The 25,190-nt window shown below is 35.8% G+C and overlaps 1 protein-coding gene across 2 annotated transcripts in view; it reads right to left on the minus strand.

Moving 5' to 3' along the window:
* Positions 1-25,190, minus strand: part of LRBA (LPS responsive beige-like anchor protein) — a 763,816-nt gene that overhangs the window by 589,511 nt on the left and 149,115 nt on the right. For both annotated transcript variants that reach the window (XM_024245927.3, XM_054553557.2), the window contains exons 20-25: positions 22,956-23,079; positions 22,450-22,642; positions 6,734-7,795; positions 5,576-5,754; positions 4,265-4,418; positions 3,661-3,841 (exon numbers count right to left, since the gene is read on the minus strand). In XM_024245927.3, coding sequence (XP_024101695.2) covers positions 3,661-3,841; positions 4,265-4,418; positions 5,576-5,754; positions 6,734-7,795; positions 22,450-22,642; positions 22,956-23,079 — 1,893 coding nt within the window. The remainder of the gene's footprint in view (positions 1-3,660; positions 3,842-4,264; positions 4,419-5,575; positions 5,755-6,733; positions 7,796-22,449; positions 22,643-22,955; positions 23,080-25,190) is intronic.

Raw genomic sequence — 25,190 nt, forward strand, 5'->3', positions numbered from 1 at the left:
AAGAAAACAGGGAACAAAGTACATTACCATGAACAAGTCGAGGTAACAATCTTCTATTACCATCATTAAAGTAAATTAGTTAAACTGGAAACTCTGATGTTTTTCTTATACTGCATCATTACAGCATGATATTAATTGAGACTAACAGAGGATATAGCTTTTCTAAGAAGCTTTATAGGGTCCAGCATTTACTAGCTTTCATTAAAACTGCTTAGAAAATGGGAGACAGGAAAGGGAATTTGATTAATATACAGTCTAAAATTACCTAAGGCTCCCACAAATCAGGCAGTTAGATTACTTAGAAATTAATTTTGGATTTTAAATGATGAATTACATTATGTACCCTTCACTATGAATTGCTTGATACCACGTAATCATCTAAATTCCCTCCAAATCTGTAGCACTCAAGGTACTTGAACTGAGCAAAGGAGGGAGAGCAAATTAGGAACAAAATAGCAAACTTAAGTGGGGACTTCACAAAGAATCACTGGCCTATCACATGGCTAGCAGGCATGAGAATTTAGAAAGTGTTCTGAAAGGTGCCCAAAGAGAGCAATAAAAGTTGAAAGAAAGGAAGGAGGGAACAAGGGGAGGGAAAAGAGAATATGGAATACAACTTTGTCAAATTTGCTATCAGACCCAAGAAATATTTTACTTTGTCAAATTTGCTATCAGACCCAGGAAATACTTTTCATACAAACTTTTTCACAAGTTGCATAAAATCAAATTTGAGTCTGTATTACAAAGTTAAAAATCACACCTCATTTCCTGGTTTCAATCAGTTACTCTCATTGCTGTCATCCTAACTTCTAACCCCAACCTCAGGAAACAAGAAGAATGAGGACACCAGTGTCCATCAACAGATAACTAGATAAAGAAACTGTGGTATATACACACAATGAAATAATATTCAGCCATAAAAAAGAAAGAAATCATGTCTTTTGCAGCAATACAGACAGAACTGGAAATCATTATCTTAAGTGAAACAAGTCAGACACAGAAAGACAAATATTGTATGTTCTCACTTATAAGTGGGAGCTAAATAGTGTGTACACATGGAAGTAGAGTGTGTAATGATTGAAAATGGAGACTCAGGTCAGATGTGGGGGCTCACACCTGTAATCCCAGCACTTTGGGAGGCCGAGGCGGGTGGATCACGAGGTCAGGAGATTGAGACCATCCTGGCCAACATGGTGAAACCCCGTCTCTACTAAAAATGCAAAGAATTAGCCGGGTGTGGTGGGGCACACCTGTAGTCCCAGCTACTCAGGAGGCTGAGATAGGGCAATCGCTTGAACCCAGAAAGCAGAGGTTGCAGTGAGCCGAGATCTTCCCACTGCACTCCAGCCTGGTGACAGAGCAAGGCTCCATCTCCAAAAAAAAAAAAAAAAGAAAGAAAATGGAGACTCAGAACTCAGAAGGATGAGGGGGTGAGGGGGGTTTGATGATGAGAAATTACTTAATGGTACAATGTATGTTATTCATGTGATGGATACCCTAAAAGCCCTAACTTCACCACTAAGCAATCCATGTATGTAACAAAATTGCACTTGTACCCCATAAATTTATACAAATACAATAAAAAAAAAAGATATCACACATTTGGACTGTTACTTTGCTTACCATACTCTATTAAATGATCTTGGACAAGTCATTTTTTAAGTCTCATTTCCATATATACGAACAGATGGTACTGGGGTAGATTAAATTATCTCGTAATTCTTTTCTGTGGCTATGAAAAACTAGGAACATAGAGTTTTTCCCTAGCCTCTGAATCTGATGATTCTTGAGTAAGGCTTTCCTAGTATAGCCTTGCACTTTTACTTCTAGAAATGTACTCTTTCTAGGAAAGTGAAAAGGCTTTGAAACTGGCACAAATAAAGCAATAAAGTCTAAATATTTTAATTATAATACTAATAGAAAGATTAAAGAAATATACTACAATAGAAAGAGTAGGAGCACTAGTTAGACAAAAGTATAGTATTCAAATTCTACCTTCACCAATTATAGCTTTTTAGCTACAGATAAGTTTCCCAATTTCTTTTATCTTCAATTTCCTCATGAATAAAAAGGACAAAATTGTCACCGTGAAAATCAACAATGACAAATGACAATAGTTAATAAATGATAACTTTAATTTTGTTATGCTCACAATTAGAATGTCTCTTAAATTTTAAAACAACTGTCTATAAATTGTTATTCCAAGTTATTTAGATTAGCAGGATATACCATTGATTATTAAATATAAAATACTTGGAATTTTACATTTAAACTAAATACTATTAAACACTTTGAATAGCATTTTGAGTAAAAATTATACTTGTGGAGAAAAGCACAGGTATACATTAGTTTATGTAACAGACATTCTTGCTAAATATGAAAAAATATGTCATTAACTACATTTTCCACTTCCATGTTATATTTTCATAGGTGCTTTATCTCTTCATATGACCATGGCTCCTAATGGTTTGCTTCCATTTCTTGTGCCTTCTCTCCTCACCACTTTCTCTTCACTTAATAATCAAATCATTTAACAAAGTCTCGATATTTACAACTATATAGAAGGAAAATTATGCAAAAAAAAAGGTTTTTTTTGTTTTGTTTTTTGCTTCACCTAAGAAGTCCAGTTAACACTAAAAAGTCATTTCATGTATTTTTACTTTTACTTAGGGAAGAAGTGTTTCCAGGAGAAGAACAGAGATTTCATGATTTTATTAACTGCATTAACAAATTACCACAGCTTTTTTGAATAAAGGCTGTACTTGAATGATGCTAGTTTAGAACGTTGTTATTCAAGTGTGTTTGTAAGAAAAGCAGCATCAACATCACCTGGGACTTGATAGTCAATTTTAGGCCTCACCCTAGACCTCTATAACCCTTTTTTTTGAGACAGAGTCCTGCTCAATTGCCCAGGCTGCAGTGCAGTGGTGCGATCTTGGCTCACTGCAATCTCCAACTTCCGGGTTCAAGCGATTCTGCTGCCTTAGCTTCCCAAGTAGCTGGGATTACAAGTGTGCACCACCACACCTGGTTAATTTTTGTATTTTTAGTAAAGACGGGTTTTTGCCATGTTGGCCAGGCTGGTCTCAAACTCCTGACCTCAGGGGATCCACCCACTTTGGCTCCCAAAGAGCTGGGATTACAGGTGTGAGCCACCGCCCCAGCCTAGACCTATATAATCTAATCTGCATTTTAACAAGATCATCAAATTTATGAATCACCTTGTGTTTTTTAATCACCTTAAGTTTATGTATCTCCTTAAAATTTCAGAAGCACTACTTTAGAGCAAAAAGAGATAGGGGAGTACCTCTAATTCCAGCTACTAGGAAGGAGGAGGAGGCGGGATCACTTGAGCCCAGGATTTTGACACCAGCCTTGGCAACAAAGCAGAACCACCATTTCAGGGAGAAAAAAGAAAAAAAAAAAGGATAGGGGAGAGTGGAAACTCCTGACCAAAATCACCTTAGTAAATTTTTCAAAATACATCCTCCTTCTTGCCCATCCAACTTACCAACTACTACTACATATATTAAAAAGTAACCATATGACAAATTAGCTAACATATTTTCTCACCAACAGAAGACGGATAATTTTCAATGTCATCTCTGAATTACTGAAAATTTTTTTTTAGTAAATTCCCAACGGTTTTTAGCACCTCACCTAGTCGGAGACACTGCCGCAAAATTCCTCCAGATGACATACTTTTTTCAGCTTCGATTTCAGTAAAGCCAAGAGAACTTGCAAATATAAGCACATCCACAAGGCTAATTAGCCTCTGCAAAAATGTCACAGAGGCTTCTATTGAAAGGCCTTGAGTAGGTTCAATATTTTCCAGTTCATGCTGTAAAGAATAAAGTTTGACATTTATAAATATATATTCTGGAAAAAAAAATTTTACCAGATATAGTCCTAAAATTTATAAATTGCTAAGAAGTCAGACTTTCAGAAACCTAGTAACACAGAGTGATTTATACTTATTATTTCATCGAAAAAGGGCGGGGGATGAGGAGGAGCAACAGAAACATACAGGTGAAACACCATGAACCATATTCTTCACTAGCTGACTCATACTTAGGGAATCAACATTCTTTTTAGTTCTTTCATTACTAGAACAGTTTCTAAGGTCCTCTCAAGTAAAAGATCCTATTGTTTTTGATTTATAGCACCTATAATGCATAGTAACCACCACATTTAAGTTTTAGTCAATAAAGTTGCATAACACTCATGTTTTCACACCAATTTTATATAGTAATTAAGTCCTTACTGTAGCCGATGTAGCAGCTGAAAGCAATGGCAGTATACCCCCACAAGCCATGACCATATTGTCCATCACTTGAGAGATGAGATGAATTGTGTTGTGTACAAAGACGACATTATCACTGCTATTCACGAAGTCCATAACTGTCTTTGTTGAATGGCTGTCCAAAGATAAACGATGTTTACTGATAAAGCTAAAGAAAGGAAATCACAGTTTGCCTACTTGAGGGGAGGAAAGATAAGAAGGTGCTTTTGCTTCATCTTGAAAACTGAAGGAAGATGATGCAGCAGGCATTTGGAGGGTGTATACTTCTTCAGAAGAAACAGACCATTCCATATCAGTAGTTACTATCCATGCCCTCCTTCAGTGCTGAAACATAAATACTATTCATTTTACACTGGATTTAAAAAGTTGAAGAAAATTATCCTTACTGGGAACAAAACTAAGAAATCATGTGACAAAAATTATGAGGTAAATACTGGTAAATGTGCTATTAAAAATGAATTTTCTTCTGTAATGCCTATAAAATGCTTTTAAACATAACAAGAATCTTACACAAATAAAAACAAATAAATTAGGTCACTTTAAAATCATAAATCATACAATGGAGGATAATTTGAAGTTCACAGATTTTTTTAATGCTAAAAATACATTGGAAATATTGATAATGTTATAAAAATTTTTTTTTTTTTTTTTTTTTTTTTTGAGACAGTGTCTCGCTCTGTCACCCAGGCTGGAGTGCAGTAGCGCGGTCTCGGCTCACTGCAAGCTCCGCCTCCCGGGTTCACACCATTCTCCTGCCTCAGCCTCCCAAGTAGCTGGGACTACAGACGCCCGCCACCACTCCCAGCTAATTTTTTTGTATTTTTAGTAGAAACAGGGTTTCACCGTATTAGCCAGGATGGTCTCGATCTCCTGACCTTATGATCCGCCTGCATCGGCCTCCCAAAGTGCTAGGATTACAGGCTTGAGCAACTACGCCCGGCCTATACCAATTATTTTTTAATACTTCTAGTAATAAACCAACTTGATAAACCTACCTTCTGGTGAATTCCATGCCATAAAATTGCTACAGGAAATCTACTACAGATTTTTTTAAAAGAGAAACCTCTGCTTTTCACATTTTTGTAATCCAGATAAGGATTCCATTCTTATAATGGAGAATAAAAGTTAATTCAGTAAAACCCTGCCATAGAATAATTTCTATTCTACTTTTTAACCAAATGTCTGAAATTAATTACAAAGTGTTTCTATGGATTTCTTTGAAAATAAAGACTAGGTTTATACACATCTTCCATAATAAACATATAGACAAACCTTCTCCACATCTGTATATCTGTTTCTATTGAAAATAATAGATCAGTGAGCAAACGTTGATGCATCTGAGACCAGTTGAACTCAGGAATACGAAACATAGTAGATCTGGAATCCCTCCTTTGTCCATTAACTGCATCTGGTGCTATTCCTTGCCCTGGCTGCTCATGTTGCCTTGATATCTAATACAGAAATTTAAAAAGTAATAAAATAGGTTCAACTTCAGCAGGAGGCTTTAGCAAAGTAAATAATTTAGTAGCTTCTATGCAATTCATCTAACACATTTTTAAGACACTATAAGAACCAAATTAGAGAAAGAAAAATAATCAATGAGTAATAACATTAATATTTTAGTACATGTAAGCAAAGCTATCAAAAGTGCAAAACTACCACAATTTAAAAGTAATTAACTTGGAACCATGTTAAGTATTACCACTATGTAGCATTTTATAAAGGAATCAAGTAACAGTTCTTAGTTTTTAGCCTTAGCCTACAAGGCAGTATTTAGAATCTAAGTGGTATCTGGATTATGAAGTGGCTAGAATGAAGAATAAAAACAGAGATAACATAATGAAGAACCAACCAACAAAAACAAAAAAAAAGGAGGGTGGGATAGAGGATAAGAATTGAATAAAGTGGAAAATGACAACATGCTACCAAGCATTGTCTCATGGGTCACTCTGAGATATGGACAGAGGAGAAGGCTGTGCCTCTAGATTTCACAAAGGCTCCTCTCTCTTAAAGACTTCATAATACAATTTTAAATCACATGCTTGGTAACTAAAATTATACACTGGCAGGTAGGTAGCCCTAGAGTTTGTTGGAAAACTAATGTACTAGGATTGGGTTAGTCAAATAAAAGGTAAAATGCAAGTGTTTCCAATATTTGTTTTATAAACTAAAATTACACCAGTCCTTCAAAGTGGTAACTTTTGGTGATGCTATGGTAAAAATAGTAACAAAAACTGTCATTTAATGAACTCACATTAACTGCCAAACACTGTGCTAACGATCTGAAATACAATCTTCACATTCATTGCATTTATTTAGTTGTGAATAGCATGTGAACCACATTCAAAATAAAATAAAATTTAAGTATATACATTTGCTCTTTTTTAACTCAGTGCAAAAATACTTGAATAAGACAATATATAAAATCACCTCAAGCACATGTCGATGAGGTTGAGGTGCTTCCACATTGGGACTGGCCTTCAACTCCAGCCTCTCAGTATCTGTAGCAACATTGGAAACATCCAACTTCGCAATCTTTTGCTCAGAAGAAGAAGCCTCAGAGACACTACCATGACAATCATTAATTAATTTGGTTTCTCTAGTGAGGTTAGTTGCTTTCTTCCCTTCCTCCAGCATCTGACCAAGGTCTGATTCTACAGCTATTTGGGAAACAGTAGTTTCTGGTGACATAGCTGAAGACCCTGATGCTGTCATAGTCTGAATTCCAGAATCTTTAGAATCTTGAGTTTCAGAATCAGTTTGCTTTTCAGTAACAGGTTTTCCTTCTTGAAATATTAATTTGTGATCATTACCAAACATGTCCAGTTTTTCACTGGCTTCAGATGCAGCTGGAGACAAACTGTTATCTTGGAGCTCTGTGGGTAGATTAGCTTCCTCAGTAGGACTGCCTTCTACTTTCAGTTCCACATAATCATCATCTTCCTCTTCCTCTACTATAGACTTATCCAAGAATTCTGGCATCTCTGAAGTATCCTCTTCTGAAGGAGAACTTATAGAAGCAGTTACTTCACTGACAGTCATTGAATCTTTGCCAGTTGTTATAAAAGAATTAGAGGAAACAGTCACAGCTTCTATTATGTCGGAAGATACTTCTAAATCACCTGCATTCCTTGTCTCATTTGTCAGTGTTTCTTCTAAAGTGCCTTCATCTGGTAACTCCTGATTTTCTTGCTCAGCTTTCATTTCTTCATAAGATGTATTAGTAGTTTGCAGTTCAATATTAGATGCAGATTCTAGTGAACTTGTCTTCTCTGTACTTGAATTTTCATTACCATTTGTGGTGAAATGAGGATAGACAGAAGAATCCTTCGTATCTGGTTGCTGGGATCCTACCGAAACATTAACATCCCTTCTAATGCCAGAGGCTGCTTGAACTGAAGTTGAAGAACACAGCCCTATTTCTTCATCAACTTTTCCTTGCTGTTCTCTAAATATATTGGCAAGGTTTTCTTTGTGTATTTCAAAAGTGACCTAGGTAAAAAATGTACAATCATTTAAAATATGCATGAGAAATGAACACACAATACAAAATATAAAATTAAATAATTTTCAAACATAGTTTATATAATACAATAAAACTTAATTTTCCTATTTTATTTTAGAATGATAAATGTAAGTCAATCACAGAAATCTAAATATTCATTAAAAACTACAGCCAATTTTAATGTTAACAAGTAACACAGCATGAAACCACAAGAAGAACATAATTATTTAGCCTATTATTAAACATGTATAGGAAAAGGATACACTATTCTACTGGCCACCATAACTTGTACCAGAATTTAAGTATGTACCACTGGGAAGTGCTTTATGCACTGGATAACACTTGTTTCAACTGCTATGAATACCAATTTCCCCAGGACGTGTCCGCAGGAGAGATTAAAAATATCAATTAATTATGTTCACCATTACAGTAGCTCTACAGGTATCTATTAAGCTACAAAACCATTATCTCACTAAGCTAATGAATACTAATTCTTTTAGCAATGGGAGAAAAAAGATACAGCCCTTCAACCAAAAGTTAACCATAATTTCCAAAGTTTGAACTGGTCGAAAATAGTCTGAATGTTTCAATTGATCCATCCATACATCCATTCATTCCCTTTATATCTGAGTGACTACTATATATTAGGCACCATAAACATTCCTATATCATGCTTTGCCTTTTACCCAAATGGAAAAAAACTGAAAAAGTAAATTTTTTTTTTAAAGAGAGTGCTGTATTGTTAATGTCACAAGATTTAGAATTTTTAAAATCTAAGGATTATCTTATAGACACCATCATGTGATTTCCATTGGTGTTTCAATGGTAACCCCCATCACCCCTTGCAACAAAAATGCCAGAAAAACCCATAACACATGCAGAAAGTATAAGCCTAATTATAGTTTATTAATCCCAAAAGTGTTTGTTTCTGTAATCTACATTATTATATAGAGTAAATTGAACATTCATTCAATAAATCTTTATTGAGCCATAGTATAAGAGGATGGTAGGACAATCAAGGAAGAAAAGCTGATTTTTTTATTCACAAAAATCAATAGGCCTTATTGAATCACAAGAGTATACACATAGATGAAAAGCAAACAAAAGTAAAAATGACTCTCAATGCAAAAATTTCCTTCTATCGACATTAACTCGCTTTTACTCATGACATATACAGAACATTCATGCCATGTGATATACCTAAAAATAAAAATGTTCAAGGAATAAATATTTTCCTGTGAATATTTGTATTTTTCCTAATTGTAACTACGTTCTTAATTCTAAAACTTAGAAATCTTTTTACAATATTTCAACAATAAATGCATGTATTCCTCACTAAACAGTAAAATGACATAATCACATTAACAAAATATCAATTTCTTTTACATTCACAATGCCAATATTTTATTTGACATGGGTTCTGTATTTTAATTGACCAATTCCTCATATTTATTCAACAAAAATTTACTGAACATCGGTAGCAGGCCAGGCATTGTGTGATGAACACATTGTTCCTGACTTCATGGAGCTTATATTCTAAAGAAGGTGTCAGAAAATAAACACACGAATATGTAAGATAATGTCAAATAGTAATAAGAGCTTTGAAGGGAGGGAGAAGTACACAGTGAAGAACTGTGATGAAACTCTAGGTGAGAAGGTGTATTTACTAGTGTAACTGCAGTAGGCCTCTCTGTTCCATTTGAACAAAGGCAAGAATAAAAGAGAGAGCAAGCTATGTAAAAAGAAAAGCGTTTCAGGCAGAGAAGAACAAATGCAAAGGCCTTGGAGCTGAAATAAGCTTGGTATGTATGATGAATAACAATAAAGCAATAAACTGAGAACTAAAGAAAATGAGGTCAAAGATGTGGCCACGAGCTAGATTATGATTGTAGAACATTATAGACTGTGTTAAAGACTGTATTTTATTCTGAGAGAGCCATTTGAGAATTAAGAGTGTAGGGAAGACAATCTGATTTCCCTTTTTAAAAGATCAGTGGCTGGGCACGGTGGCTCACACCTGTAATCCCAGCACTTTAGGAGTCCAAGGTGTGCAGATGACCTGAGGTCAGGAGTTTGAGACCAGCCTGGCCAACATGGCGAAACATTGTCTCTACTAAAAATACAAACATTAGCTGGGCGTGGTGGCACACACCTGTAATCCCAGCTACTCAGGAAGCTGAGGCAGGAAAATTGCTTGAACCCAACCCAGGAGGCAGAGGTTGCAGTGAGCCAAAATAGCACCACTGCACTCCACCCTGGGTGACAGAGTGAGACTCCGTCTCCAAAAAAAAAAAAGACTGGTTAGCCTACTTTTTGGAAAACTGACTTTAGAGAGAGCATTTCTGCACCAATAAACAATTATCATTGTCAAAAGAAAGCAAGTTACATATTACCAACCTCACGGTCATTTTGAAAATAGGCCATTTATTTCTACAATAGCCTGTGCTATAGAATGACTTTAGTTTTCAATAATCATTTGCTTTGATTCTATTTATATTAAAGGTTTTTAGAATTTGTATTATACAATGGATCAATAAACATGAGTATATGTAATTTATATGTACGGATTAAGAAACAATTTTTTTTAATTTCACATACCTACCACCCATGTCAAGAAGTAAAACATTACCAGTACCTCACAATTCCCCTATGTGCCCTGCCCAAACTGTACTCCCTATTTCTCCACTACAATCAGAAAAAAATCACTATCCTGGTATTTTTGTTGTTCACTGTTTATAAATAGTTTTACCTGGAGGACAGAGCTTTGGGAGATAATTTTAAAAGATAGTTTTACTATCTATATACTAAACATACCCATTATGTTTAGTTTAAAAAACTAAGTCTAACACAAACCTAGCCAATTATATTTTAAAGAGCAATACTGCCACACCTGAGGCTCCCAAGAAAAGACAAGATACGCAGAATCTGTGAGTTGCAGCACGGCTTCAGCTTATTTGAGAGAATATGTAAAGCCATTTCTGGGAAGTCTTATAGGCAAGTCATTAGGAAATACAGGAAATATAGAGGTCAAGAGAACTGGAGAATCTATCAGAGGTGGTGTGTGCCAGGTAGAGTGTATTGGCATGAAATACTTTATATTTTTCAATTCTAAGCTCACCATGGTGAACCTCTACCCTAAGAAGTAGGTTGAAGCACAGCATGTCTTTGTGGAGTGACGTGAGAATCTTCAAGTGATTCACATTAGACGGGAAAACAGGAATTTAATCAGCACATGATGAAGGCAAGCAAGCTAAGTACAGGTCCACCTCTCCTGAGTGAAACTGCTCCAGTCCAGATGGACTGTCATCTGCCTACTACATAGCTGCTATTGGGATCTCCCTTTCTACAGTCCTGGAGATCCCCTTCATCTCTCTTCTATGTTGTCTCTTGTTTCTTATATTTCATTTCTTTCTTTTTGTATTATTCTCTCCTTTTGTGCAATATCCTGCAGTGCCTTCTTAAGAAAGGATGTATATAAATGTTTTGAGATCTCAAATATCTGAAAAGGTATTTTTTCTCGCTTCATACTTGATTAATAGTCAGAGTATAAAACCACAGATAGAAAAACATTTACCTTCAGAATCTGAAATGCTTTTAAAATTCTAAAGTCATTTGGTTTTTAAATTTGCCCTTAATTTAATTTATCCAATGGTCTAAAAGCTAAATTGCAATTGAACAATTATCAGTATTATCTTTTTGGATGCTGTTTTCCTTAAGATATTTGTGACTTTAAAACTGATAATTTCCAATTAATTGCCAGATATTGTTCTAAATTACCCAGCTAAAAGACTAGTCATTAATCTTCACAATCATTTGATAGCTAATCTATAGCTGTTTGTAATGTTTGGAAAGCACTTCTATAAACTACTAGTTAAAGATATTTGTGAGCTAATGACTATAACATTTCTTTTGCCATTACTTTTCAACTTAATTGGCACTCAAATTTACTAATTAGTAGATAAAAGATAAACACAATACATCCAGATGTTATTATCTTTTTAATCTATATATTAAAACCATATAACCTGTAAAATTTAGACTTTTTAAACTGTTAGGCAATGTTTAGCAACTGACTTTGTTTTTAAGCAAAGGCATCTTTTTCAGTATCTGCTTTCATATGAAAATACCAGCTAAATATGATGTTAACTTCTGATTAAGTTACCAACCTTTGATAAATAAGATATATCTTTAAAAACAGGTGGATCTTCCCATATGTATTATCAATGAGCGTAAGTCAAAATGATTGCCACCACATTCATGAGATCTTTTATAGAGACTCTGATGTACAACAATGGTATAGGTAACAGATATAATGGTAAAATCAAGCATTACTGACATAATTAAGAGCAATTCTAAAGGTTGGTAGTACAATCCCCATTTATAAAGATAGGAAGAACACTGACAAAAGAATGTTGCAGCAAATAACTTCTAATCTTTTCATTTTTAAAACAAAGTCATTTTGATCAATTTTAATCTCTTAAAAACAGTCTAAACAGATGTTTTCATGCAAATCTAGAGTATAAACTGGTACAAATTTTTAGAGGGCAATTTAGCAATATCTACTAAAAACTTTTTAAAACATGTACAGACTCCTTCCTCTGGAAATTCCACTTATAGGAATGTATCCTACAAAATAAGGGTTACAGTATTGAACCAGGCTCATCATTGCTCAATGATAAGGAACAGATAAAGTATGATTATAATATAAATCAATAGATTTTTTAAATCTCTCTTCCGTCAATTTTTCTAAATACAATTTTGGAGAATGCCAGAATATAAAAAGAAAACTTGAATCATTTACACGGTCACCCCTTCCTAGAATTTTAAGTGGTCTAATAACATTCAAATGTTCTATCAAAGCTGAATCTTATGCTCTTCTCCATAATGTCATATAATATGCAGGCATTAAAATTCATGTAAGAAGCATATCATTAAATAATACTTAAAATAGTAAAAATACAATCACATTTTGTTAGCAAATAATTATATGTATGTATAGATTCATGTATAGAAGAGAAGACTAAAAGATCTTGCACCAAAATGTTAATAAGTTATACATAGGTGTTTGGATAATGGGTAATTTTTGTTTTCCGTGTGTATGCATTTCTGCTGGGTTCAAGATTTCCTGTAATGAAAACTTATTATTAGTATTTTAAATTTTTTTAAATAATAAATGCTATTTGGTTTCAAAATGTTAAAGCTAAGAATACTTTTAGCCAGGAACAAAGGTGCATGCCTGCAGTCCCAGCTACTGGAGAGGCTGAAGGGAGAGGATCACTTGAGCCAAGGAGTATGAGGCTGTAGTGTGCTATATATAATGGCACCTGTAAAGAACCACCGCACTCCAGCCTGGGAAGCACAGCAACACTCTGTCTCTCTCTCTTTTTCTTTTTTTTTTTTTTTAAGTGCCATTTAAATTTGGTAAAAACACACACACAAACACTCACCCAGGAATCAGGTATTTTTAAAGAATTATTTAGCAACTAAATAAGGTGTGAAGTGCTGATAATCCATGAAATGCGGACATTTTGTAACTTTTTTATTTTTATAATTTTTGTGAGATATCTCCCTCCATCACCCAGGCTGGAGTGCAGTGGCACAATCTCAGCTCACTGCAGCTTCAGCATCCTGTATTCAAGTGATTTGCATGCCTCCACCCCCAAGTAGCTGGGACCACAGGCATGCACCACCACTCCTGGCTAATTTTTGTATTTTTAGTAGAGACAGAGTTTCACCACGTTGACCAGGCTGGTCTCAAACTCTGGCCTCAAGTGATCCACCTAACTCAGCTTCCCAAAGTGCTGGGAGGCATGAGCCACCATGTCCGGCTAATTTTGTAACTTTTGAAATTTCTTCAAACAAGTCGCTTTTAATCTTATCATTCAGCCACCATAAACACATATACATTTTTGTATATGTCAGTTCACATCTTATGATTTTAAAAATAATTTTAATAAACCAAATAGAGAATTCTTTTTAAAAAATCTTATTTCCACATGCTTTTACCCAATCTAAATAGTAGTTTTTTCTTATGTACAGTGACTGAAATTTATACTTCAGATATTTCATCAGTAAACAGCAAGTAAAATCTTCAGATATTTCAAATAATCCAAGATAATTAAGGACTTTATCCTCAAATTCACTATTTAGGAGGAAATCCAATTCATATTATACTTTTAACTCCAGCATGACTAATCTTTATTCATTTTAAGTCATAAACCCATTCTACCTTACAGCAATATAAGTCTAGACAAAATACAGTATCTAAGGTGTTAGTTTTATTTGTTTAGAAAAGAATGTGTTTAGAAAATTCTCATAATTCAGAATAGTTTAAATGCCTTAATTTAAATTTTAATTAATGAGTAAAAGCATTTTATCATACCAAGTGAAAAAAGTATTACTTAAGCACACAAAAATGTTCAATTTGAAGCCAAAAACAAACAAACAAAAAAAATGAAAACCTAGACAACAAATAAGACAATGAAATCACAAACGTTACTAGGTGCACACTTTAAAACCCTGAGATCAAAGTAACCAACATAGTACAGTTATACTAGAAGAGCCTATTACTGCTTATAAAACCCAGTTCAGCTGCTGGAGGAGAGGCATATAGTGACAAACAGCTTCCCTGCTACAAAGGTGGCAGGAAATCTATCAAACTGGACAATAAAATTGCAATTGAGTTTCTTTGGCTTTTTATAGCAGCAGCATGTATCCTGATGTAACTCTGCAAAAGCTATCCAATTCTGCAACATTAGTTCTTTACACATCAGTTCTTTATCAAGAACCATGTTATAAATTTGTGATATTGAGATTCAAAATGACTGCAAAAAGGAAAAAGCATCACTTTTACACTGTATGTATAAAAGTATTATAAAATCTTCAGAATTGATATTTTTAGAGAAAAGAAAATTTCGTTCCAACAATTCCAGTGGAATTTTTAATAGCTGCTAAAAATTGTTCACCTACTTAGTGAATCACTACAGCTCTATTCTAAGCTTTATTAAATAATGACTTGAAGAGCCTTAGGGTATAAGTTTCTGTCTTACTTTTAAAATAGCTATAAAGATTTAAAATTCCAAAAACTTAACAGCATTCAAATAAATTACTTTGTATAAGCCTCATGAAACAGAAAAGCCTTTTAAAAATGAAGAAAATCCACACGAGGGAATAAAATTAAAAACATGTATGAAACACTAAAATAAAAGGTGAACAAATGTAAGAACCAACTCACAACTTTAAACTTTTGTTTCCCTCTCATAAGTAATGTTTTAGCATGTATTTTTAAAAGTATACTTTGACAGCAAAAAGTGATAGGTCTAGTTTTACTAAGATAAAAAGATTCCATGATTAACTTAGCATTATCCCATCTTATAAATGAATACTAAAACTTGAGTCAGTGTGGTTCTTGGTCAAAAGTAGGCACTAGAGGCCTCTCCTTAAAGCAACTATTTTCTTCAGAAAAATTTTAAGATCTGTTTAAAGCCATAAGTCACTGGACTACAGAAACATATAGGCCGGGCACGGTGGCTCACGCCTGTAATCCCAGCACTTTGGGAGGCTGAAGCGGGCGGATCACGAGTCAGGAGATCGAGACCATCCTGGCTAACATGGTGAAACCTCTTCTCTACTAAAAATACAAAAAATTAGCCAGGCGTGGTGGCAGGCGCCTCTAGTCCCAGCTACTCGGGAGGCTGAGGCAGGAGAATGGCGTGAACCCAGGAGGCAGAGCTTGCAGTGAGCCGAGATCGTGCCACGGCACTCCACCCAGGGTGACAGAGCAAGACTCCGTCTCAAAAAAAAAAAGAAACATATAAACTAAACAAAACTATAGTCATGCATCACTTAATCATGAAGATATGTTCTGAGAAATGCATCATTAAGCAATTTCATCATGTGAACACCATAGAGTGTACTTATGCAAAACTAGATTGTATCACCTACTATATACCTAGACTCTATGGTATAGCTTATTGCTCCTAGGCTACAAACCTGTATAGCTTATTACTGTACAGAAGACTGCAGACAACTGTAACACAATATATGTATTTGTGTATCTATTTTTTTTAATGTTTTAATTTTTGTTTTAACAAAAGACTGAGTCTCACTCTGTGACCCAGGCTGGAGTCCAGTGGCACAATCATAGTTCACTGTTACGTTACTTCAAACTCCTGGGCTCAAGTGATCCTCCCACCTCAGCCTCCTGAGTAGCTAGAAATACAGGTGCATGCCACCATCCCAGCTAATGTTGTGTGTGTGTGTGTGTCTGTGTGTAGACTGAGACTCACTCTGTTGCCCAGGCTGGTCTCAAATTCCTGGCCTCAAGCCATCTTTCAGACTTGGCCTTCCAAAATGCTGCTGGGATTAGAGGTGTGAGCCACCATTCCCAGCCCTTATATGTGTGTACATAAGGTTTAGAAATGTGTATCTAAACAAATATAAACATAGAAAAGGTATAGTAAAAATCCGATATAAAAGATTTAAAATGGTACCTATATAAGGCATTTACCATGAATGGAGCTTATAAAACTAGAAGTTGCCCTGGGTCAATCAGTGAGTAAGTGGTGAGTAAATGTGTAGGTCTAGTACACTACAGAAGACTTTATAAACACTGTAAATATAGGCTACACTAAATTTATTTTTTAAAACTACTTTTCTTTGTTCAATAAGAAATTAACCTTAGCTTACTGTAACATTTTAACTTTATAAACATTTTAATTTTTAAAACTTTTTGACTCTTTTGAAATCAAATTTAGCTTAAAACACAAACACATTGTACAGTTGTAAAAAGATATTTTCTGCCAGGCACAGTGGCTAACACCTGTAATCCCAGCTACTTGAGAGGGTGAGGCATGAGAATTGCTTGAACCTGGGAAGTGGAGGTTGCAGTGAGCCAAGATTACACCACTGCACTCCAGCCTGGGCGACAGAGCAAGACTCTGACTCCAAAAAAAAAAAGTTAGAATGGCGATCATTAAAAAGTAAGGAAACAAACAGGTGCTGGAGAGGATGTGGAGAAATAGGAACACTTTTACACTGTTGGTGGGACTGTAAACTAGTTCAACCATTGTGGAAGACAGTGTGGCAATTCCTCAAGGATCTAGAACTAGAAATACCATTTGATCCAGCCATCTCATTACTGGGTATATACCCAAAGGATTATAAATCATGCTGTTATAAAGCACATGCACACGTATGTTTATTGCGGCATTATTCACAATAGCAAACACTTGCAGCCAACCCAAATGTCCATCAATGATAGACTGGATTAAGAAAATGTGGCACATGCGCACCATGGAATACTATGCAGCCATAAAAAAGGATGAGTTCATGTCCTTTGTAGGGACATGGATGAAGCTGGAAACCATCATTCTCAGCAAGCCATCGCAAGGACAGAAAACCAAACACTGCATGTTCTCACTCATAGGTGGGAATTGAACAATGAGAACACATGGACACAGGAAAGGGAACATCACACACTGGGGCCTGTCGTGGGGTGGGGGAAGGGGAAGGGTAGCATTAGGAGATATACCTAATGTAAATGACAAGTTAATGGGTGCAGCACACCAACATGGCACATGTATACATATGTAACAAATCTGCATGTTGTATACATGTACCCTAGAACTTAAAATATAAAAAAAAAAAAAAAAAAAAAAAAAAAAAGGCCAGGTGCAGTCACGCACGCCTGTAATCCTAACACTTTGGGAGGTGGAGGTGAGTGGATCCCCTGAGCTCAGGAGTTCAAGCCTAGCCTGGGAAACGTGGTAAAACCCCGTCTCTAGTAAAAATACAAAAAAATTAGCCGAGTGTGGAGGTGCACACCTGTAGTCCCAGCTACTCGCCAGGCTGAGGCAGGAGAATTGCTTGAACCCAGGAGGCGGAGGTTTCAGTGAGCCAAGATTGCACCACTGCATTCCAGCCAGGGTGACAGAGCAAGACTCTGTCTCATTTAAAAAAGACACACACACACACACACATTCTAACCGGGTGTGGTGGCTCATGCCTATAATCCCAGCACTTTCAGAGGCCCAGGCGGGGGGACCACTTGAGTCCAGGAGTTGAAGACCAGCCTGAGCAACACAGTAAGACCTCGTCTCTACAAAAAAAACTAAAAAATTAGCCAGGTGTGGTAGCACTTGTCTGTAGTCCCAGCTACTCAGGAGGCTGAGGTGAGAGGATCACTTGAGCCCAGGAGTTTGAAGTTGCAGTGAGCTATGAGCACACCACTACACTTCACCTGTCTCAAAAAATATTTTTTTTTCCTTTCTCTATATCCTTATTCTAAAAGCCTTTTTCTCTTTTTAAAATTATATACTTTTTTCAAATTTTTTTGTTAGAAACTAAGACACAAGCCAGGCCTGGTGGCTCACCCCTGTAATCCCAGCACTTTGGGAGGCTGAGGCAGGCAGATCACCTGAGGTCAGGAGCTCGAGACCAGCCTGGCCAACATGGCAAAACGCCGTCTCTACTAAAAATACAAAAATTAGCCAGTTGCAGTGGCAGGCAACTGTAATCCCAGCTACTCGGGAGGCTGAGGCATAACAATCATTTGAGCCTGGGAGGCAGAGGTTACAGTGAGCCAAGATTGCGCCACTGCACTCTAGCCTGGGTGACACGGAGACTCTTTTTCCTGAGCTTACACAGCTAATAATTACTATAAATCAGGATTCACACCCTGTCTCCAAAGTCCACATTCTTTCATTACTTACACAAATGGATTTGAAAACTGGATATAAATACTTAGTCATAAATGCTCACAAGCTCAAAACACCTGAGATATCACCTAATGCAACTCCTTTATTTTGTATATAGGGAACTCAGAAAGACTAATCTATTCACCCTAAATACCCTATTATTTTCTAAGATAGCAGTTCTCAAACTTTTTGGTCTCATGAAACTTTATTTATTTATTTATTTATTTTCTTTTTTGAGACAGAGTCTCGCTCTGTCGCAGTGCAACGCAATGCAGTGTGATCTCGGCTCACTACAACCTCCACCTCCTGGGTTCAAGAGATTCTTCTGCCTCACCCTCACAAGTAGCTGGGACTACAGGCACTCGCCACCACACCCAGCTAATTTTTGTATTTTTAGTAGAGACAAGGTTTCACCATGTTGGCCAGGATGATCTCAATCTCTTGGCCTCGTGATCCACCCGCCTCAGCCTCCCAAAGTGCTGGGATTACAGGCGTGAGCCACCGCGCCCAGGCAACACTTTACATTCTTAAAAAGTATTAAGGTCCCCAAAGACTCTTTATCTATGTGGATTATATTTACTACTGCTTATTATATTAGGAATTAAAACTGAGACCTTTTAGAACTATTAACCCGTTTAAAAATAATAAACTCAATATATAATATAAATAACATTTTTTGAAAATGATTATTTTTCAAAACCAAACAATAACAAGAGAGTGCCATTATTTCATATTTTTGTGAATCTCTTTAAAGACTGGCTTCATAGAAGACAACTGCATTCTCATATTTGCTTTTGCATTCAATCTGTTGCATATATTGGTTTAGCTGATGTATATAAAGAAAATCCACCCTCATATAGATAGGCAGGAGGAAAGGAGGACTGCACAGACCCCATGAAAAGCTCTCATGGGCCCAAGTTCTTTTTTTTTTTTTTTTTTTGAGACAGAGTCTCACTCTGTCACCCAGGCTGGAGTAAAGTGGTGTGATCTTGGCTCAATGCAACCTCTGCCTCCTGGGTTCAGGCAATTCTCCTGCCTCAGTCTCCCAAGTACCTGGGATTACAGGCATGCACCACCATGCCCAGCTAATTTTTGTATTTTTAGCAGAGATGGGGTTTCACCATGTTGTCCAGGCTGGTCCTGAACTCCTGACGTCAAGTGATCCAGCCGCCTCAGCCTGTGATTACATGTATGTGCCATCGTGCCCGGCCTCCCTCCCAAGGTCTTTAGGTTATACTTTTAACAACGATTGCTTTAAAGTTTATACTCCTCCAGCCATCTTTCCTAAGGACTTGAAGAAACTAAGGTGAACTGACATATATCTGTTAGAAAAAGTGAAAAATCTGCTTTATACTGGGCACTTCCCTAACCTAGAATCTCCCCTAGAAATCTCTGAAATCTACTCCAGATGTATATGGGGCACAAAGTCAACCCTATTTGTCTTATAATCTTTTGTAAATGGTAACATAGTATGAGAAAAAAAATCAGTCTAGATTGCAGCAGCCTACTGCAATAGAAATGAGAATATCTGGGCATCAGCACAAACTAAAGTTACAGAAACGATGGCAAACAGTTCCTGTAATGAGCCAAATAGTAAATATTTCAGATTTCAGGGGCCATGTCGTTGATGTAACATGTATGATTATCCTTATAGTGTGAAAGTAGCTATATACAATATATAAAGGAATGGTAGTGGATACATTCTAGTACAATTTTATTTAGATCTGACCCTTAGGCCATGGCTAGATGAATTCTGTTTTAAACAAAAGTGATCAACCTCAACAATACAGTGACTAAAACGGAGCCATTTTATAAAATCAGATCTCTTTTCTTATTTACAAATGGATTTTACTCCTTGTAAACCCTTGTAGAAGCATACTTTCTTCTCAATGAGGAAAGAGGAGGCACAATGAACAATTTGTAGGAACTTTCAATCAATAATTAAAAGCTATGCAAATACCTAGAAACATGTAATTAGGAAAGCGCAATATATTCTTTTTTTTTTTTAGATGGAGTATCACTCTCTCACCAGGCTAGAGTACAATGGCTCTATCTCTGCTCACTGCAACCTCTGCCTCCCAGGTTCAAGCAATTCTCCTGCCTCAGCCTCCCAAGTAGCTGGGATTACAGGTGCAAGCCACCAAGCCTGGCTAATTTTTGTATTTTTAGTAGAAATGGCGTTTCACCATGTTGGCCAGGCTAGTCTCCAATTTTTGACCTCAGGTGACCCACCCGCCTTGGCCTCCCAAAGTGCTGGGATTACAGGCATGAGCCACCACACCCGGCCAGAAATGGCAATATATTCTACAGAATGACAAAATATTTTAGAATAATAACTTTGATAGTAAAATGTAACACTTAAAGATATACAACAATTATCATTCTTGGTATTTATTCCTTCTAGTCAATTTTTTATTAAATAAATAGCTATATAATTATACAGTATTCCTTCTGAGTAATGAAAGTTCTTAAAATTCAAAAAACATACACCATAAGTGAAACTAATAAATTTTAATGCATTAATTACTTGAAATGTAAATTTTCCTCAGAAGGTACAAACATAAAACTACAAAAATAATTAGATAATCCACATATTGGTAGAAGATATTCATAAACAACATAGCTAGCAAACGATTAAGAATGAGACTACATAAAGAACTCCCACAAAACAACAAGAAAACACAGATCAAGATTATGGTGATGTAGCATTTTAAATTCATCAAAGTGACAAATTTTTAAACTCCAGCCACACCACGTGATTAGGTGATGTGAAGCAATGAGAACTTAAACACTGCTGGTGAGATGTAAACTGATACACTACTTTAGAATATTGTATTGTATTAGAATATGATACTTTGGAAAAGAATTTGCATTATCTTGTAAAGTTCAATATTTTCACCTTATAAGTCAGCAATTCTACTTCTAGGAATATATGCAGAAAATTATTGAACAAGCACAAAATGTATACAAAAATGCTAATTAGTTGGTAAATAAATAGTCATGTCATGCAATACACTACAATTGAGAAAATGAACAAAACTACATGGGTCAATGTGGATGAATCTCAAACAATAATAGGCACAAACAGTAATTAACAAAAAAATGCATTCAGTATGCCGCATTTACCTTAAGTGCAAACATAAAAAATAAAACTCTTTATTGTTTAGAGTTATATACACATAGTAAAGGTATGGAAAAGACAAAAGACAACAGCAAATAAAAGCTAGTGGTGTTGGGGGTCAGGCGAAGAAGAGGAGACAAAGCAATTGTAGAGGGGTAACTCAATTTCATAAACAGTGATCCTTTTTGTACGCTTAGAGTATTTTAAAAAAAATTTAAGCTATACATAAATAACTAAATTTACTTTGGCTTAATTAAAAAAAAAAAAAAAAAAAAAAAAAAGACTACATTCTTCCAAACCCAGTTTTTAGCTACCTGCAAGATGAGCAAACGGCAAACATCAGCCAGAGCTTTTCTGTTTACTCAACCACCTTACATTGCTAAAACAACTGCTCATCTTTGAATATAGTGCGCCACCTTGTGTTCAAAAGCTTTTAACTCGTATAAAATTCTGAGACCCATGTTTGTAAACACGGCTTCCTCGAAAAAAAAGATTAGGTTGGTGCAAAAGTAACTGCAGTTTTTGCCGCAACTACTTTTTCACCACCCTAGTATAAATTCCTTTATGCTGTGGCAATAGATTTACCATTATAAAGATAAGTATATGTAAAAACATTAGAAAAAATTATTTTGATTCTAAAGAAATTAGAAATGCTTTATATTTATTTCTATTGATAATCTTTTTGAGCTTTCATTTTGCTGTACTTTCAGAAGATAACTTGCCTTTTTTCTTTGATTATAAGCATCCAAATTTTTTAAATGACTAAAATTCAAAAATTATAGATATTTAAAATGCTACAATACGCTTTCATAAAGAAACTTACCTTTGAATGAGTGATTGATAAAGTGTCTACCCACACACGCCAGCCACCCCACTCATATTTGACTGCATGGTAAAGCAGGATTCTGAATATGGCATATACCATTTCCGTTATCTTTTGCTCATCTGAATTCTTAGGATTAAAATAGCAGAGAGAAAGCATCCATTCTTGCCACACAGAGCATTGTAGCAAGCTCCTGAAAATTATAAGAGGGTACTAAATTACTGAAGAAAAAAAAATCATCTAAAAGAAATCTAAAGGTTTAAAACAAAACAACCCTGCCCCTCCCTCTCCCCCCAAAAAAGAAACACATTTAGTTATACATTAAGAACAATTCAACAATGTGGTACTAAAAATTCTAACTTATGTGGTACATTATTTACATACTCTTAATAAAAAAATAGAAAAATCATTTCACAATATTTTTAAAGCAATTTTTCTTAGATAAAATGGGCTTATACAAAAGTACACTTGAATACTGCAAATAAATGCTTTCTGATTCAGCTTACCTCCTGTTTTCTCTACTGTTATTAAAAAGTTTAATCATGTCAGAAAGAAAGGCTCTGCGAACCTCCATGCTCTCTGGGCACTGGGGAGAATTTCGAAGTAGGGTCGCAATTACTTTTAGTATCTCTGTAAGACAGTTTATAAATAAGTAAAAACCAAACTCAACAAAAAACTCATGATAGAAGGTCATTGATCTATTACAATTTCTTTAGTTTCCCTAACACAAATGCCTACCAAAAACATCCTCTTCTGTTATTAAAAAAATCACCTATGGAAAGAAATGACAATACATTCATTAGAAAGCATTTATAAATATGAAAGGAAATTTCTTTCATGATTCAAATGTGCAAAAATAAAGCTGAACTTTAAAAGATTAAAATAAAACAAGTTAAATTATAAATGAATTAAATGTCAGTGAAACTGCTTACTCTCTCTGAGATATACCAAATAGTAAAGTTGATCTTAAAAACAAGTAGGCTGGGCGAGGTGGCTCACCCCTGTAATTCCAACACTTTGGGAAGCTGAGGTGGGTGGATCACTTGAGGCCAGGAGTTCGAGAGTGGCCTGGCCAACATGGCAAAACCCCATCTCTACTAAAAATATAAAAATTAGCCAGGTGTGGTGGCGTGTGCCTGTAATCCCAGCTACTCAGGAGGGTGAGACAGGTGAATCGCTTGAACCCAGGAGGCAGAGGCTGCAGTAAGCCAAGATTGTGCCACTGCACCCCAGCCTAAGCGACAGAGCAAGACTCTGTCTCAAAAAAATAATAATGAAATAAAATAAAAAACACTATAATCAAAATCTCAGAAAAAGATAATAAATTCTTAGATTCCTCATCATAATTTATGGTATGCACACATAGTCTTTCATAGCTGGGATTATAGGCGCCTGCCACCATGCCCAGCTAATTTTTGTATTTTTAGTAGAGACAGCATTTCACCATCTTGGTCAGGCTGGCCTTGAACTCCTGACCTCGTGATACACCTGCCTCGGCCTCCCAAAGTGCTGGGATTACAGGCATGAGCCACCACGCCCGGCCTACCATAGTGAATTTTAAAGGTGTGAAGATTTTCTTTCATAATCTTAAAAGTAAAATTAGAAACAAAAAACCCAAAGGAAATTAAAACCTATTCAACGAATCCCATCTCCCCAGAAAATGCAAACTAAACTACTATTGTAATGGTCTTAGCATAAAGCTATTTAAATCTCCAGAATTTAGCTTAAATTAGGCCAGGCACAGTGGCTCGTGCCTGTAATCCCAGAACTTTGGGAGGCTGAGGCAGTTGGATCATTTGAGGTCAAGAGTTCAAGACCACCCTGGCCAACATGGCAAAATCCCATCTCCACAAAAAATACAAAAATTAACCAGGCCTGGTAGCAGGCGCCTGTAATCCCAGCTACCAGGGAGGCTGAGGCAGGAGAATCGCTTGAACCAGGAGGCAGAGGTTACAGTGGCTGAGATCCTGGCACTGCACTCTAGTCTGGGCGACAGAGCACAACAAGACTCGGTCTCTAAATAAATAAATAATCTCCAGAACTTAGCTTCTTAGCTTAAATTAAAACAAAAAAAAATTCTTTTAAAAATATGCACTTAGACCAGGTGCAGTAGGCTCATGCCTGTAATACCAGCACTTTGGGAGGCTGAGGTGGGAAGACTGCTTGAGCCCAGGAGTTTTAGACCAGCCTGGGCAACATAGGCAAAATAATGACATTACATTTCTCTGAAAGCTGAGGAAAATTAAACTTCAAAGCCATGTGCTTTGAAAATTAGCACTGGAGTACCAAATACACAAATACACCTAACCACATAAAATGTAATTAAATTTCGAAACTCTACAAACTAATAATTTTAATAACATGATCTTAAAAAGCAAGATGAAAAAGGCATACTTTATGCAAGTGCTTAAGAATTCTAAATATCAAAAGAAAAGACTGTTTAACAAGACAATCTTCATAAACAATATAGAAGACATATTTTTCTATTCCAAATTTGGTATTTTTATATTCACAGTAATTTAAGATAAAACTACCTCGATGGTTCATGTAATTCTGCCTGACATCACTAAACAGCACAATCAAAATTTTGCTGAAAGTCTGAACATATATTACATTAAGACCTTAAGCAAACAATTCTTCAAAACCTTTCTATAAGAATTTCCACATAACTTAAGGCTGATTCGAAGGAATACTCAATATAAAACACAAACAAAACTAGTATAATATCATCACCCTTAATG

This window comes from Pongo abelii, chromosome 3 (assembly GCF_028885655.2).
Source record: "Pongo abelii isolate AG06213 chromosome 3, NHGRI_mPonAbe1-v2.0_pri, whole genome shotgun sequence".
NCBI classification, from domain to species: domain Eukaryota; kingdom Metazoa; phylum Chordata; class Mammalia; order Primates; family Hominidae; genus Pongo; species Pongo abelii.